Raw genomic sequence first — 18420 nt, forward strand, 5'->3', positions numbered from 1 at the left:
AATTTTTCTTCTGTTGGGAAACGCTTGTTTAGTCCAGTGTCGTTTCCCGTTATATCACATTTTATGTAGCCAATCAATCAGTAAAATGACGATTTCGACATGCGGCGACAAGGGAAAAATTTACTGTAGTCCGCAGTTAACCAATGTACATTATAATCCTCTAGTCCAGGGCCTCTCAGGGTACAGAGTGCATTGCACTGTGCATGGTGCAAAAGACGACTTCGCTTGGTTGCAGGCCCCCACTCTTCGATATGGAGCAGTAGCGCTGTCTCTCTCTTTCCCCACGGCTGTCTCGCTCGCTCCGCCTGTCTCCCTCTTCCTCACTAGCTCCGTAGCGCTCCAAATCCGACCCGAGTTGAGGCGAGCTTAGCCGAGTAGCCCAGAGACGAAGTGTTGGTCCGAGCCGAACCGAGTGGGACCGATGCACTGTGCGCAGGAACTCTGCGCCTCAGTGTGCACGCGTGAGATTTTGGGCACTTGAGAAGCCCTGCCTAGTCAGTCAAGAAACAGACACAGATTATTCACAAGTTGCGCAACTAGTAAATATGGAACTAACTAAACCGAAGGTATTGAAACGGATAAATCTGTTAACAAAATACAATAGGCCTTATACCTGGCACCAAACCGCTACAGTTTATGAGATATTTCCTCTTGCGACAACTACCGACATATTGAGCGGTTCTCTTTTGGAACCTGTGCTCCTTCTCTCCACTAATTGCGGGCAGGAGCCAGTTACGGTTATGTCAGATTTACGATCTCAAGTATCTTTACATATCACATTCCTCCCATATCAATGTCAAGGGTCACCTAACCACAAGCAAAAATAAGAGGATGCTTGAATATCAGCAGAATTATCGGCATTCTTGTACAGTTTGTATCCGCCAGAACATTAACTTCGCGGATATCCGTGCAGGGCTCTAATAAGGGCGGCCAAAGGATCTGCTCACGGCGTTACTTCCTGAACGACGGACGAATGACAATCAACAACGTCATATGCCCGCCCCCCTCGATAAGAAATCTGTTGAGAGGTTTGAAACCAAGCCAGTTGGCCGTGCGGTTATAGGCGCACAGGCATTCGGGAGATAGTGGGTTCGACCCCCACTGTCGGCAGCCCTGAGATGGTTTTCCGTGGTTTACCATTTTCGCACCAGGCAAATGCTGGGGCTGTATCTTAATTAAGGCCACGCTTCCTTTCCACTCGTAGCCCTTCCCTATCCCATCGTCGCCAGAAGACCTATGTCTGTCGGTGCGATATAAAGAAACTTGCAAAAAAGAAGAGAGAGGTTTGAAATTGAATACAGCACTGGCTTTTGGCACGCATAATGTTATTGTAATTATTATTATTATTATTATTGCTGCGTCACCTATCAGTTCTTTGAAAGATGAGATAGCATTAGGTTACTTCAATAACACCTTGTTGATTTCACTACTCGTTATTGACCTGCGATAAGAAAACTGATACTTTTATTATATAGAATTTATAGCGAAAAGGAGACTTATCGTAAACATGCATGAATTCCTAAATTCCTTACTCGTTAATAACGTTAGAAATGTATTCTTCCTTCGGATCTTCAGCAAAGAAACTAGACCGGTTGTGTAACTACAGGGTGGTTCATATAGACTGAAAACGGGTGGTTTTTTAATACTGTCTTTCTGTTTGGTGATAGCTGCAAAAATGCAACAAGTTTCTAAATATATTGTATCTGTGGTAGAATTCCTATTCCTCACAGTAGAAACTGAATATGATCTCCTACTACCCTGCAGACACGTCCTTACCTTTCGTTACACTTTTCTGGTACTTAGCTGCAGTACCTCTGGATCTATATCGACAGTATTCTTCTTCAAATCGTCGATTGTTGTTGGCAAATTACGAAATTTGTTTTACAACTTGTTTACGTCGCACCGACACAGATAGGTCTTTTGGCGACGATGCGACAGGAAAGGTGTAGGAGTGGAAAGGAAGCGGTCGTGGCCTTAATTAAGGTACAGCCCGAGCATTTTCCTGGTGTGAAAATGGGGAACCACGGAAAACCAATTTCAGGGCTGCCGACAGTAGGGTTCGAATCCACTATCTCAAACTCCATTTTTAAAGTAACCCAAAAAGAAGTAGTGTATCTGGTGGCGTGAGATGGGTGATCTGGTAGACCATAATATTTCTGTAGGTCATCAAAAATAACTTTCAGTTAGGACGGGAGACTCATTTGACACGTGGCGAAGGAATTATTCTCCTGAAACTAACGGCGGTAATAATTTAGGGGGATACTGCCGTAGACGGGCCCGGACATCTTCCATCGTGTTTTGCGGACGACATGTGCCTGCTTGTCAGTAGTGTTGCCAATTCAGCCATTGTATAGCTAGTTCCAGCTATTTTGATAACTCATTTGCTACAAAATTTTGAGTTAAGCAATTACCTACATTTTTAGCGATGAATTTTCGTTACGTCAGCTGATTTGGCTATCTCCCTTTTTAATGCTTTTCTTTGGTTTTTTAAAATATTCACGGCGAATGACATACGAGTCATACTGCATGTTCAACTTACAGACGACCTTTGACGAAGTGGTGAAACTTATTGATTGCAACAGGCACCGTACTCTGGTTTCGGAACTACATTGCATCATTACAGGCTATCATTTAGTCAACCTTGTTAATAGATTTCTTAACTCGGGAGTGTATAATCTTAAATATGTGAATGTGATTCCTACAGCAAGGATTGATCCATTAGTCACCTCAGTTGAAGGTTGTTAGGACCCAAAACCATACCTTTGTTCTGATTTTGAGTCAGCTGTAAATGAACACAGGCATATTGTCACAACCGACATGACGTTTAACATTCGCCAAAGACACAAATTTTACTGTAAAATTGGCCGATGAACTGTGGTCTCGCCTTTCACACAATTTAAATACTATGAAAATGTCAAGTATGTTTTCTGTTGGGGAACTCTGAAAGTAATGAAACCATCAATTGTTGATGTCGCACGTGACCTTGGTGAAGGTTCCGATAACATGGGCTTATTGGTAACTCAGTGGAAAAATATTACTTACACCAAATGGGGGAAATACTTTTAATACAATAGAGTTTTGGGTTGTGGTAGATAAATACAGGAATGCTAGAAGAGAAAATCCCTATCAAAAACTTGTATTCTTGGCATTTTCTATATTAATTATACTATATTAAAATGCTGATGTCTTTAGTCAATACGGTAAAATCAAAATCAAGAAACAGAATGATGACAAACATTGGATATCATTCTGCTTGTACGTTTCAGCCTCAGGAGGAACAATAGCTGCTGCCTTTCATATAAACTCCCCATGAGTGTGCTTAAAATAATTGGCACAACAGTAACAAACTCTTCTGTACGCGCTCTTAATACTGCTGTTTGTACCTTCTGCTTCCTCTACCAGTGCTGTTCGAGATGAAGAGCAGAATGAGGATACCATAATTTTCAATAAATAAGATTTTTCATCCAGCCTTTCTTTAAGCTATTTTAGTCTGTACTTTTAGCCGTTTTAGCTATATTTTTAATATACAGTAGTTTATCTTTTTGTGTTTGAGTTGTTAACACTGCTTGCCAGTATCACTTACCAGATAACGTGTTGTTTCCGACTTCCAAAGGCCAAGAATGAGTCTCTTTCTTCCGGCGTGCACCATATATCTTCGGAGCGTCCTTCTTGTAGCAGTGATGGATTTCGATATAGGTCCGGTTCCATGGCTAAATGGTTAGCATCCTGGCCTTTGGTCACAGGGGTCCCGGGTTCGATTCCCGGCAGAGTCGGGAATTTTAACCTTAATTGGTTAATTTCGCTGGCACCGGGGCTGGGTGTATGTGTCCTTTTCATCATCATTTCATCCTCACCCCGACGCGCAGGTCGCCTTCGGGTGTCAAGTCGAAAGACCTGCATCTGGCGAGCCAAACTTGTCCTCGGACACTCCCGGTACTAAAAGTCATACGCCATTTCATTTCAATTTGGATATAGAAAATTTGGGACAAGAAAGAGTAACGCATGGACTACTGTGACATGGCTCGGATACTTCACAGAACTAAACTCCCATAGTTCCAATGCTATTCCAAACAAAGACCACCAGATTCCCTACAGTATTAACAAAGATATACCACCCATTTCATATGGTTCTTATTGTATAAGCATCATTGAGTCGAGCATAATGTACAGGGAGTGAGAATTTAGAGAACGATATTGTACTCGTAAGTATTAATTCTATAATACCCTGCGTGACATACAGGGTGGCCCACTTTAATTTTTCATCTCAGATATCTTCTGACTATTTGAATATGGCGATAGAAGGTTTAAACGTTAAAAAAGAATTAAAAATAAGGAACACAAAGATTCTTAAATTTGTGTCCTGTGCTTGAATACGTACCAAGATAGCGATGCCAAATTGGTAATTACCTATTTCTGTTGCATACATAGCTGGTCGCATGCAATCACATTGAATCTTCTCCACACTCAGATGTGGAGCTATGGCGGGAGAAAATAAATTTATGAAAACTAAAGTCAGTCAGTCCGGCCATTTTATCCGGTCGATTTCCTGCATTTCTTTTTAACTGTAAGTTATTCATGCACAGATTTGTCATCAAGTACTATAAATCACTTAACTTCCGCCTTCCTCAAATTATTTGATTTGTTCAATTTTTTTGTCTCTTTGAAGCAATCATACCTTTGGTTCTAATTGAGATACGGAGTTCATTTTGGCTTAAGAACACTCAGTGGATCAAGCTCTTTCATTTTAGCTCTTAACTATTCATATCGGTTGATTCTGAGGAAATTTATGAGTGCACATTCAATTTGACGTCTCATTTCTTCAACATGTTCTCTCATTGAAGCAATCATATCCTTCGTTCTAACGCAGTTCGTTTTGTTCTAAAAACATTCCGGGGATCAAGCGCTTTCTTTTGAGGTAATAACTACTTAAATTGGTAGATTCTGAGAAAAGTTATGAGTACATTTGTCTCCATGACGAAGATCTTTGAATGACTTTTTAACAGTTCGGCGCGTAGTGTTGTTCCAAGGAACGTTTAATTCAATTTCTTTGTGTGGTGTATTTTCAAGTGTTTTGTTGACATAATATTACATTCTATTACCACAGCAGAGCATGTGCTTTATTTCATTAACTCGAAACTTTGCAAATACATCCGTGAGGATAGTAACGAACAACACCATACTTTGTACATTGCAGGCGGAGCCAGCGGAAAACTGCTAGTTATTATTTAAAATGTAACAGGCGTCCGATGATAATAGCTAGCCTCTAAATGGCGAGAGGGAGTTCAATCTAAAGGTGTACAAATTTTACTTCAGGCTTGCCTGCCCCTAGCTGCTCTGCAACAAGCAAAGCAGCTTAGCTTGAGCGTCAGCGGAGCAAGAGTGCACGCGTACTGAGCACGCTAGTCATAGCAAACCAAAAACTGGGTTTCCCTAAGCCTGACAGGTTGCCTGGGACCCGTTCGGACTGCCGGACTTGAGAAGAGCGAACGTGAAGTTTGCTATCGATGCGACGTGAATGTGCCGTTATATGTTAATGTAGCTATGTATTGCGTCGAGTGCAGCTCTGTTGTAGTTACACGTGCAACCAGCAGGAAAATGAACAAATCAACCGTAAAAGGAAATCGAAGAAAAATTAAAAAGGAGTGAATTTATTCTAGCAATAAAACAGGGCTCAAGTCTAGCATGGGAAAAATGCTCATGTGTTTATGAACAGGTATCAAATAAGCCAGTAGGTTACTCGCAATGCAATTTTTACAAAAAGCTACTCAACACCCATTCAGGGACCACAAGTATGTTGTGACATGTCTTCAAATTTGACCCAAATTTCCCACAATCTAAAAATATTTTCAAAGAGGACAAGGACTTGGTGACTGACAAGTGCGTGGAAATGTGCGCCAAGGACTTGAGACCGTTTACAACTATGGAGGTTGAAGGATTTTGAAATTTAGGGCAAACGCTGACAGAAATGGGCAAAAAGCATGGCTCGGTGGATATTACAAATGTTATACCCTCTCGAGTCACAGTTGCTAGGAAGGTACAAACCTTCGTGGACAAAGTGCGCAGTAAAACGCTTCTCGACATAGTTCATGCTATTATATCTGGTATCTGTGCGAGTACCACTGACCTGTGGACAGATAATTACAAGGGTGTGCACTATATGTCTGTCACAATCCACTATATAAATGCAGATTGGTCTCTCAATAAGTATGTATTAATGTGTTCGGCCTTCCCTGACTGTCCAAAAACTTGTGAAGATATTCGCAGTGAATTGGAAGATCGTTTGAAAGGACATGACATTTCTCATGAAGATATTTGCAAAATTACATTTGTAACAGATCAGGGAAGCAATATTGTTAAGGCCCCCAGCATATACAAGCGTCTTCCATGCATGGCTCATATTATTAATACGGTCATGAAGCATGTTTTGAGCGAACCCTTTTTGAAATAAAGTGTTCCTAATGTGTTAGCTGTTATCCATTCAGTAAAATCTCTGGTTTCGTACTTTAAGAGAAGAGGCTTGTGTGTGAGTTTACAATCATCTTCGAAACCGTATGTTTCTACTCGTTGGAACAGTTATTTTGACATGCTGCAATCAGTTCACTCCCAGATAGATGCTGTGAGAACTATTTTAGAGAAGGAGGGTGCCTCTGATAAAATGCTCGGTTATGATCAGGGCATTACTGGCCTGCTTATAACATTTCTTAAGCCATTTAAGAAAGACACAATTGATCTCGAGGGTTATGAGGAGCCGACTTTGCATCTGGTTCATCCGTGGTATTATGCCTTAAAAGCCCATTGTACTCTATAGGATGAAGATGAACAGGTAATATTTCATTTCTTTCAAATATTAATTGTAATTTTAATGCGATATTTATTTAAGTGTAAACATGTTTTCATACTATATAAATTTTCAATACTTGAAGCTTTTGAAATAAACCGGTGGTGTCTTCTTGGAGCAGAAAATGGAAGTCACTATGTTACACAAAATTGCAACATTTTTGGTGCTTAAATATCGCACATTACAGAAACTAAATGCAGGAGAACAAATGTCTGTTTTTGAGGCAACTCCACAAATGAGTGCTGAAGGTAAGATTCTGTGGTTATTTCTTCTTTATTATTATTATTCTTCTTCTTATTATTATTATACCTATGCAAATTATATGTTTTTAATATTCAAACATTAGCATAAAATATCAATAACTTGGGCATATATATTTTCAGAGCAGCTATACAATGAAGATATACAAGAAGTCCCATCTTCTTCAAATGGAGAAAATTCAGTGCAACGTAAGGAAGCGAAATTTGACGATAGGGCAGAAAATTCGCCAATGATACATGATGAGGTCAGCAGGTACTTGCAAGAAGGGTTTATTAGTGACGAAAATATACTGCGGTGGTGGAAAAATAATTCACACTTGCCTTTGTAGCGAAAAGAGTGCTTAACATTCCCGCTACGAGTGCCTCCAGCGAGAGGGTCTTCAGCTGCTCGGGAAATTTAATCAGCGAAAAACGTCCCCGTCTTGATTCGCAAATACTTAATGACCTCATAGTAATACACACAAACGATAATGTGACCATACCTTAAATATTGGTATGCAGTATGCACAGTATGAGGCGACCACAAACTAAGAGAGCAAGTGATAAAATTACACTTCTAAGTTGATTAGGTTTATAATTATTTCGTTTGGTTTTGTGGAGAAGGGGTTCCTAAATTATTAAATGTATTTCAAAAAGTGACCTATAAAATTAATTTTTAAAGATATTTATGACCTGTACCTACATTATGTATATCTTTGCTTCTAATTTTTCTCGAATAATAAATAATACATTATATTCATCGTCATATTTCCATCAAGTGTCATTATGTATATTTAAATATTCAAATAGTTTGTTCAGAGAACCTACTTTTTATTAAGTAACTATTTTTGACAGGGAGAAATATTATATGTTAATTAGTTACATAAGACATCTGAATTACGAAATAAATTTAAACATAACTTCGTAATGATTAACATAGTACTAAATAACCATATAAAATAACATTTGTGTTGACGAATCCTATATAAATTTTGGCATGTAACAACCCCTTTCCTGCCTGCATACACGCGAGTCTCATATCAGCACAATCAATGAGCAAACATCGATTAACGCAGCAGGAAGAAGAAAGCAAGCAAGCAAGCTAACCTGAAGCCTGCCCAAGTTGGGCTGAGCTTGATCTGGCCAGGAGTGCAGCAGCCTGCCTGTACTACTGTTTACGTGCGGCTAGCTTGCTTGCCTGCTCTCCAGGCAAGCATGGGCAAGTTAAATGCGGAGTTTGTACACCTCTAGTTCAATCACGAGTGACTGAGGACATAAATATTTACTGCCCAAGATTAAAGTACAACAACAATGTAAATACATCTACCAGATAGACATATAGTATGCCTTCAAAGAAATAACCTAACTGATGTTATTTGCTGTGAGCATGATTGGATTGTTGGTGAGTTTATCAGATAATTTAAACCCAAGCAACCACAAGCCACAGCTTATCCACCTTAACTCCGTATTATAATAGAAATGTTTCTAAAGCCCCTCTTAAAATTGAATAGTGAAAATTGTAATCCATTATGTGCATTATAATAATATTTGAGGTTATAGGCCTAACTCTTTGTTGTATCCTGTCAAAATACATAAACTGCAACGAGTTCAAATAACTTATTTCTAACAACGTAAATTGAAAATGGCGTGGATTTCTGCCCTCTTTCTTTCGCTATTTTTCTATCCCCATTTCAAACTCGGGTATCGCCGCAGTGATCGAGAGCGACTGGGAGAACTTCGCCCAACCTTCACGACCTGTGACGTAGCCACAACGTCACAGTGGTTGCATAGCGTGCGCTGCGCTCATCGCCTGCCAGTCCGCCCACTTACACTGCCGGGTGCCCGTGGGACGGAACGCCCGGCGTGAGCACCTCTGTTCCAGACCTACGGACTACTTACTCCTGACGGCGCCGCTGAAGATCGTTTACATCCCCTAAACTACTGTCGACCTCAATGGACACCAGAATGCTGATATATTATCAAACAAACAGGTTTTCAAGAAATTCCAATTTGAGGGCGCTCCGCCAGCCGACTGCGTCACGATTCGCTGTCTACAGTAGCGGTGATTGGGAATTAAAAGTGCGGAGGGCAGAAACATATACAGACAACAAACAGTAGTCGGGTTTGTGGGATATAGCGGACTGGGGGTTTATGTAAATCAAAACTGATTTCAGGGGTTAGGACCTTGCCCGTCAGTCCCTTGTACTTAATGTGTGTGGAGATTTTCTTTCTGATAACCCATGTCAATGTGATTTATGTAGAGGTAAGTGTATTTATAATTAACTAAGACCACAACATGGAAAGACGCGGTCGTGATCTGTATATACGGTACCCCCACAATTCGACCAGATTTGAACTGGAAGAACATCCGACACTGAGATTATAAACCACTTTTAAGATTATCTGACAATGGTATTTTAAACTATTACTAGTATATCCGACAATGGGATTTTAAACCAATTGTAGGATAATTGAAAGTGCAATTTAAAACCTCTTCTAGAATATACGACCGAGCTCGATAGCTGCAGTAGCTTAAGTGCGGCCAGTATCCAGTATTCGGGAGATAGTAGGTTCGAAACCCACTGTCGGCAGCCCTGAAAATGGTTTTCCGTGGTTTCCCATTTTCACACCAGGCAAATGCTGGGGCTGTACCTTAATTAAGGCCACGGCCGCTTCCTTCCAACTCCTAGCCCTTCCCTGTCCCATCGTCGCCATAAGACCTATCTGTGTCGGTGCGACGTAAAGCAACTAGCAAAAAAAAAGAATATACGACAGTGGGACTTAAACCACTTGTAGGACATCTGACAATACGGCTTTTAGCTACTTCTAGGATGTCGACAATGGGATTTTGAAACACTTGTACGATATCTGCCAACGAGATAAAAACCCGACCTAGAATACTCGGCAATGCAATTTTAAAACACTTATAGGATATCCTGCTATGGGATATTAAACCACTTCCAAGAACAATTTCTAGGTATTCGTCAACGGGGTTTTAACCCCATTCTAGGAAAACAGAGATTGGGATTTTAAATCGCTTCTAACATGTCTGGCAACAAGATCATATACTCTGCTCAATTATGTTAGCGAGGCTGACATTAAGTTCATCTTATTCCAGTCCCACAAATTCGTAGCAGAAACAGGAAGTCGAACCCAGGCCAGCCGAGACCACCAAAGAAAGTGGTCCTTAGTCTTCGTAAATCTAGTTCCGTCGGTGTGGAAAATGTACTGCAATTAAGCGAGGGAAGTATACAAGGGAAATTAGAGTTGAATAATGGAGCTCAGATATTTGGGAACAGTGCCAGTCTAAGTAGTGCCGTGTACATTATATCTCACAAATTGAGAGGACGGAGGTTGTTAAAGAGAAAATAAAGAGGCAATATACCAGACACTTAGGTTAGCTTGGCTTAGCTTAGACCAATGGGCATCAAGCTTTGTTGCCGCAAAGGAACAAGAGTTGACCAAGGAAGGTCCGATAGGAAAGATGAAGGTGCGGAGCTTGACACAAGTAAGTGGAAACATGCCAGACTCAGCTAGGAAACCTTGATCGCCAAACTACGCTCAATTTCAGAACCCCTTGCCCCCTCTTAACCATGTAGAGAACGCCATCGATGTGTTCTACAACGCCCATCCACAGAAGGTTAACCGGATATGGTTATAATCCCTTGTCCGATCGGGAATCCAACCTGCGACCCTGTGTACCGAAGCCACTACACTGACCATTCTGCTAAAAAGCCAGATGAGAAAGTTCTACAGGAAAGCCAGTTTACGTACTCTCATTGCCCGAGGCGGTGCAACTCTGTATTCCCTGGCCATGAACGTCACGTAATAGCGTTAACCGTTACAATGCAGAGTTGGAGTTGTCCTGACTGACTGACTGACAGATTCATCATCGCCGAGCCAAAACTACTGGACATAAAGAAATGAAAGTTTGGGGATATATTTATATTACAGTGTAGGTGCTCACTAAGGGAGAATTTTTGGATGTTCCGTCGCTAAGGAGGTGAATTCTTTAAATGAATCTATGTACATCTCAAAAACTGAACAGTTTACAGTCGTAAAACTGATATTTGGAATCTCCTCTATAAATAAAGAAACACGTATTTTTTTGTTTTCGGAAAATCAACTTGTGGGGGGGGGGGGGCGACGGTGTGTGAAAAGAAGTGAAAAGGGGTTGAATTCTTTTTATGATACTTACATTTAAAAATCTGAATATGCTACAGACATGAAAATTGGTATTTGGAATCGCCTTCAAAAATTAGGAAGTAAAAATTTAAAGTGAATTTTGAAAAAGAATATATCTACAGTATGTCTCAAAACCTTAACATATTACAGACGTGAACATTGGTATTTGGACTCTCTTTTAAAAACAAAGAATACCTTTTGAATTTTTGTTTTTGTTTTCAGAAAATCCACTTAAAGGGTAAAAAGGAGGATACTGTATCTCAAGAACTGAATATGTTTTACATGTGAAACTTGGTATTTGGAAGCTCCGTTAAAAATAAAGGAACGGATATTTTTGGTTTTTGGAAAATCCAGTTAAGGGGCGGAAAGAAGTGAATAAGAACGAAATATTTTTATGAGGACACTTATATCTCAAAAACTGAAGATGTTACAGGAGTAAAAATTCGTACTTGGAATCTCCTTTAATAATAAAGGTGTATTTTTTTTGACAATCCACTTACGGGGGTGAAAAGAAATGAAAAAGAGGGTTGAATTTTAAAATGAGCATATCTACAGTATATCTCAAACAGTAACGTGTTACAGACGTGAAAACTGTCATTTGGAATCTCCTTTAAAAACAAAGAAACACGTAATTCTTGTTTGCGGATATTCCACTTAAGAGGAAGCTGAAAAGAAGTGAAAAACGCGGTGAATTTTTAAAATTAGTGTATCTACCGTATATCTAAAAAATTTAAAATGTTACAGACGTCAAAATTGGTATTTGGAATCTCCTTTGAAAATAAAGAAACATGTTTCTTGTTTTCGGAAAATCCACTTAAGGAAAGTGAAAAGGACTGAAAAATGGGTTGAATTCTATTTTACAGGGATACTTATATCTAAAAACCTGAAGGCTTTACATCGCACTGACACAGACAAGTCTTATGGCGATGACTGAAGATGTTACAGATGTGGAAATTGATATTTGGAATCTCCTTTGAAAAAGGAAACAAGTATTTTTGTTTTCGGAAAATACACTAATGGGGAGTGGAAATAAGTGAAAAAGACGGAATTATTTTTATGAGGATACTATTATCAAAACTAAAGAAAAAAGAAACACGTACCTTTGTTTTCGAAAAATCCACTCAACGACGTGAAAAGTAGTGTAAAAGCGGTTGGATTATTTTTATGAGGATAACAATATCTCAAAACTGAAGATGTTACAGACGTGAAAACATATATTGGAATCTCTTTTAAACATAAAGAACATGCATTTTTTGTTTTCGGACAATTCACTTAACAGGGGCTAAAAGGAGTGGAAAGGAGATGAATTATTTTAATGAAGATACGTATATCTCAAAAACTGGATATGACCGGGCGAGTTGGCCATGCGGTTAGGAGTGCGCAGCTGTGAGTTCGTATCCGGGAGATACCTAGTGAGTTTGAACCCCACTGTCGGTAGCCCTGAAGATGTTTTCCGTTGTTTCCCATTTTCACACCAGGAAAATGCTGGGGCTGTACCTTATTTAAGGCCACGGCCGCTTCCTTCCCATTCCTAGACCTTTCCTGTCCTATCGTCACCATAAGACCTATCTGTGTCGGTGCGACGTAAAGCAACTAGCAAAAAAAAAAAAAAAAAAAAAAAAAAAAAAAAAAAAAAAAAAAAAAACTGGAGATGTTAGAGACATGAAAAATGGTAATCGAAATCGACTTTCAACCTATTAGGTCGTGTTACACCTACATAGTACATGTTGAAGAGATGTTAACAAAAATGGCCAACCGGACACTAGTGGGATCCGAATTCACTAACTCTCGATTTCGCGTCGGTTGCTCTACCAATTAACCTATGGTGGCCTAGGTCATATTTGTTCTGTTGAAATGGATCTAAGCTACAGGCACGCATCAAGTCGGCCGTGCTACAGGTCTGGCACTACTGCCATCACACTGTAGAGCGAGTGCAAGTCGCTCGTTGTGGGTCAAGTCAATGAATATTTAATTTTCACGACCGCATTGTAATCGAAATCGACTTTCAACCTCTTAGGTCGTGTTCAAGGTACGTAGAATACAAGGTAGGGATCACGGGAGAGATGCGCAGTAGCAAAGCAGAGCTGTGACGTCACGCAGGACCCTCGCGTTGAAGCTGCCCTGAAAGAGGTAAGATAGTTCGAATAAGAATCGCTGTGCAGAAGCTAGGAACTAATAATACACGATAGTAACATATCTGTGGTATATAAGAAACCGCGTGTGTTTAATTTATGTGATAAGGCGTAAAAAGTAGTAATAGTGTGGTTCAGTATGGTTTGTTGTGCCATTGCAGGCTGCACAAATCATAGCAGGCACGCGTAGGAACGAAACATACATTTTCAAGTATTCCCTAAAGCCACTGACCTAAATAAATGGTGGCATTAAGAAGTAATCAAGCCGTTATTGAAAGCTATCTTTCTCAGCTTCGGGGGTTCGGAAGATTTTATGACTATCCTCTTTCGACAGCTGTTACACAAAGGGTGAAATCATTGTTTCTCAGCCTCAGTGCTTCCGAGGCGATAAGAAATTCCAACTGTTCTCCGGAAGATTATAAAACACGCCCAAATATGTTATATGCTACTGATGAAGTCAATCAAAACTCGGATATCGTGTGCCAGTCTATGACCAGAGTTGAGCCCACAACATCCTATTCTTTACCGGAGGATGAGCAAGGGTTCGTTCAAGCCCTTGAAGGGCTAGCGGAACAACTCGAGGACAGTCGCGAAACCAAGGATCGTGATGAGCTGTTTGAAGACTTCACTAGATATATAGCTTTTAGGGTAAAAAGAAAAACCTCGATATAGAAAGCGATTATGGAGAGAAAACAGGTCAACCTACAAGGTGTGGAAATTAGATTTCAAAGACGTCTAGAGACAGTTTGATGCAGCCTAGAGTACACCACGGTAATGCAGATGGAAAGAACTGAAAGAGGGTTCTAACACCATCACAAACCTTACGGATATCCTGAAGAAATTCCCCGAAATTTATGAGTTTGCAAGTTGCTTCGTGAAAAGCCGTTCTTTTATTCGAATGAACGCTTTAAACAAAAGTAAGACATTCAAGAGACGAGGTCTCAGTTATTACAATACCGATAAAGAAAGAAGGAAAGCAAAGGAACTCCACTGATGCTATAGATAAGTGTGTTTTATAATATGTTTTAAAAAATATCAGCATTATTCTTGGTGTATAACACACCTGTTCATTTTTTGTGAAAGGCAGTTTATTATGTTGTGTATGAAACCAGTGCTAAGAATGTTAATATACAGGCTCATTAATTTATATAGCCTAGCTAATGTTAACGTGGAATTTGTCAGTTTCTGGTACTTGCAGGAGAACATTTAATGTACTGTTTTGGTTGTAGACAGTTATCGTTTCCCAACATTTCCTGTTTGTGTTGTTGACAGTGTATATACATCAGTTTCCTAATGTTGTTTGTGACAACGGGCATACTTCTTGCAGTCATCAAACTTCAATGTACGAGTCTGAAACAATTAGAGCCCCCTTGTTATTGCTATCATAGGTGTTGAGAACATGAACATATGGAATGGCCATTCCACTGCGATCACAGTCTTAGCATTGTTACAACCTTTTATACAGATCGAAATACTTCAGAAACGCTGCTTGATTCACACTTTATTTGATCTCCTATTATTACTCTAATGTAATAGTAAAGTGGAATGCCTTTTCTGAGGTGATATTAAAATATCAGATACCTCATACAGAAGACAAGGCGCTGAGGGTTCTCGATGACGTCACCGACGGCCGAGCGTGGTGGGGAGACCAGCGCGTGATCCCTATCTCCTATCTAACTACCTTGGGTCGTGTTGTACGTACATAGCACGTGTTGAAGAGACGTTAAGCACAGAACAAAAACGGCCAACCGGGCACCAGTGAAATCCGAACCCACAACCTCCCGATTTCACGTCGGTTGCTCTGCCAATTGAGCTATGGTGGTCTAGGTCATATTTGTTCTGTTGGAATGGGTATTTGGAATCTCCTTTAAACATAAAAAACACGTATGTCACTATTTTCCGAAAATCCACTCAGTGGGAGTGAAAAAGAGTGAAGGATTGGTAGATTTTTTTAAATAACGATACCGATACGTGTATCTCGAAAACCGAAGAAAAACCGGGTGTTTGATTCTTAATGGATCTCCTGTCCTGAACTCAAAGAGTGACCTTACCAATGTTCTGTATGCTACAGTAGTTTTCTCTAAGCAACACCTTATTAGCCATGTGAAGATGTGGAGTGTCGATGGATCAACTAAGCTTATTTCAGTGAACCGGGTGAAACCAGCTTTCCTATTCTAACATTCTTTAAATCACTATAACAATGATTTATTGTTGAAGAGTATCCTCCTTATTTAAAGCCTTACGGTTAATATGAATTTAAAAAACATGAATTTCATTTTCGTTACAACTATACATGTTTCGATCCTAATTGGATCACAGTAGAACGCTAAAATTGACATTACATATTGTAGTTAAAAAGTTTAAAACTGAAGAAAGAATGATGTTATGAATTTTAAAATGTTCTCATGAAGAAAAACTTTATGCTCTTGTCGTGGTTTAACCTCTTCCGTGTGCACGACCTTGTAAGAGCATAAACTTTTTCTTAATGAGAACATTTTAACATTTTAACATTCATAACATCATTCTTTCTTCAGTTTTAAATGTTTTTAACTACAATATGTAATGTCAATTTTAGTAATCTACTAAGGATGGTCCAATTAGGATCGAAACATGTATAGTTGTGACGAATGTAAAATTCAAGTTTTTAAATTCACATTAACCATAGGGTATTGAATAAGGAGGATACTGTTCAACAATAAATCATTGTTATAGTGATTTAAAGAATATTAGTTTAGCTGTCAATACGGAAACATGAAATTTATCTTTTGTGGCAGCTTTCCTATTGAAAGAAAATATCAATACCGCCACTGATCCTCAACGAACCAAACCTATAAAGGAACCGCACAATGGTAGGACTGACCAGACCGTCACCAGATCAGAACGCATGGTTCATTTTCCTTCACCTTTCCTTGAAATCTTCGCGAGCGAAGCGCAGGTAAGAGGTAGTAGATAATATAAACAAATCACTACTCACGGAGCCATACTGACAGGAGAGTACTTCGCTCTGTCCTATCTTGATTGAGAGAGTCAACTGGTGTTATCTCCGCAAGGCTACATCATAAAAGGAAACATTTCTGCAAGTCATGTGACCCCCCACTACCAGCAGTTCGCCCTTGTGTGGCCTGCGGCGAATCTGCCGAGCACGAAACTGAGGAACATACCATCTGATGAAACCTTGGCGCCGCTTGCTCCATAATGTTTGAGCCCATTCTTCTTGATATTATAGTATTCCTACCTCGGACTTCTTTTTCTGAGATGTAGTAGCCGAGAGGCTTCTCACCAAGGCGGCCTCAGTTCGAATCCCGGCCAATTCATATGGATTTTGGAATGAAATGTTGGAGTTCACGTAAACTGGAGATCCCGTCCTATGATCACGATATTAGTCTCGTAAAAGTACAAACTGGCATTCTTATTCTTCCTCTTCGTTTCTTCTTCCTCCATTTTCGGCAATAATAATAATAATAATAATAATAATAATAATAATAATAATAATAATAATAATAATAATAATAATATAAAGAAGTTAAAGGGGTAAAAAGAAGTTGAAGGAATGACTCTTGGTAGACAACTGAAAAACAGAATCCACGTGCGGTGTCTAGCTTTTGCAGACAACCTGGCAATTCTTGCTAATAATAGCCCAGAATCAATCCACTCCCTCGTAAACCTACATTAAATTGCAGCCAAAGCAGGACTGCAAATACCATATGAAAAAATCAGTACATGGAAGGAGCCTCTCTGTTTCTAGATGGGCAAGCTATGATGACTAAATTTGGACAAATTTCCGAAGTACACAAATTCAAATACCTTGGAGAAGTAATTCAACCTTCTGGATTAAATCGTGAAGCAAATAAGGAGAGAATTATTAAATTACAGAAAGCGTATCGAATCAATTGGAACACATATAACAAAAAATTATCTCGGAAAACAAAACTAAGACATTATAATACAGTAGTAAAACCTGAAGCATTATACGCATCGAAAACCTTAATCATATAGAAAAGCAAGGAAAAAATACGGAAAATTTTCGGCCAGTCTGCACAGAGGGAGTACGGATTAAAAGGAAATCTAATGAAATTTATTACCATACTGTATCTTAGACACTATCAGGAAAAGGAGGTTGAAGTTCTATGGTCACGTTCTCAGAATGAACAATGTTAGACTGACCACAAGAAATCTAAATCTTGCCCTCACACTGAAAGTCAAGAATAACTGGCTAAATGAAATAGAATCAGATCTTCAAGAAATCAACATCAACCAAGAAACTGTGAGTAACCGATGTGCTTTCAGAACACTGATTAATAACCATTGTTTCGCGAGCCAAAAGCTAGAACTAATAAAGCCTGGACAGAAGAACGTAAGAAGAATTTCAGTGAGAGGATGAAGAGATTTTGGGAAGAGAAGAAAGAAAAATCATCAGCTAAATAATAATAATCATCATCTTATGGCCTCAGGTACCGAACTGTATACTTTCTGCAGTGGTGCCATCTAGGTGGTCTGCCTACCAATTTAGACATTCCGATTGTGCTGATGTTCATCAAAGAAAACAGAATACTAATGGACGATTCCTCTGGCTGAGCTATTTTAATTTTGTCTGGTGACACGAAGTACACCAGCAGAGATCTTTAACTACGCCAACAACAATTATATTAAGTGTCCAGATTTCTGAACGCCCTTAAAAAATCGACGTCAGCCAAGATCGAACTGCGGACTTGGGATCATGAGTCGGACACACTACCACTGATCCCACGAGGCAGGTGGAATTTCAGTCTTCACCAGAGACGAAGGTTGGCAAAGCTGATTCCTCGCTCATTTCATATGACCTGGTTTGCAGGATCGAACCCGCAATATATTCTGTACTTAGCAGGTTGCTAATATTCGTATGTGATTTGGTCGATATTTATTTATTTACTACCGAGCTCGATAGCTGCAGTCACTTAAGTGCGGCCAGTATCCAGTATTCGTGAGATAGTGGGTTCGAGCCCCACTGTCGGCAGCCCTGAAAATGGTTTTCCGTGGTTTCCCATTC

General features: G+C 39.6%; 1 protein-coding gene across 1 annotated transcript in view; it reads right to left on the reverse strand.

The window, feature by feature from the left end:
• The window catches only part of LOC136874569 (uncharacterized), a 29292-nt gene extending 12801 nt beyond the window's left edge, over window positions 1–16491 (reverse strand). The window contains exon 1 of the mRNA XM_067148208.2: window positions 16369–16491. Coding sequence (XP_067004309.2) covers window positions 16369–16376 — 8 coding nt within the window. The 5' untranslated portion in view covers window positions 16377–16491. The remainder of the gene's footprint in view (window positions 1–16368) is intronic.
• Between the last annotated feature and the right edge of the window lie 1929 nt (window positions 16492–18420).

Source organism: Anabrus simplex, chromosome 1 (genome assembly GCF_040414725.1).
Source record: "Anabrus simplex isolate iqAnaSimp1 chromosome 1, ASM4041472v1, whole genome shotgun sequence".
Taxonomy (NCBI): Eukaryota; Metazoa; Arthropoda; class Insecta; order Orthoptera; family Tettigoniidae; genus Anabrus; species Anabrus simplex.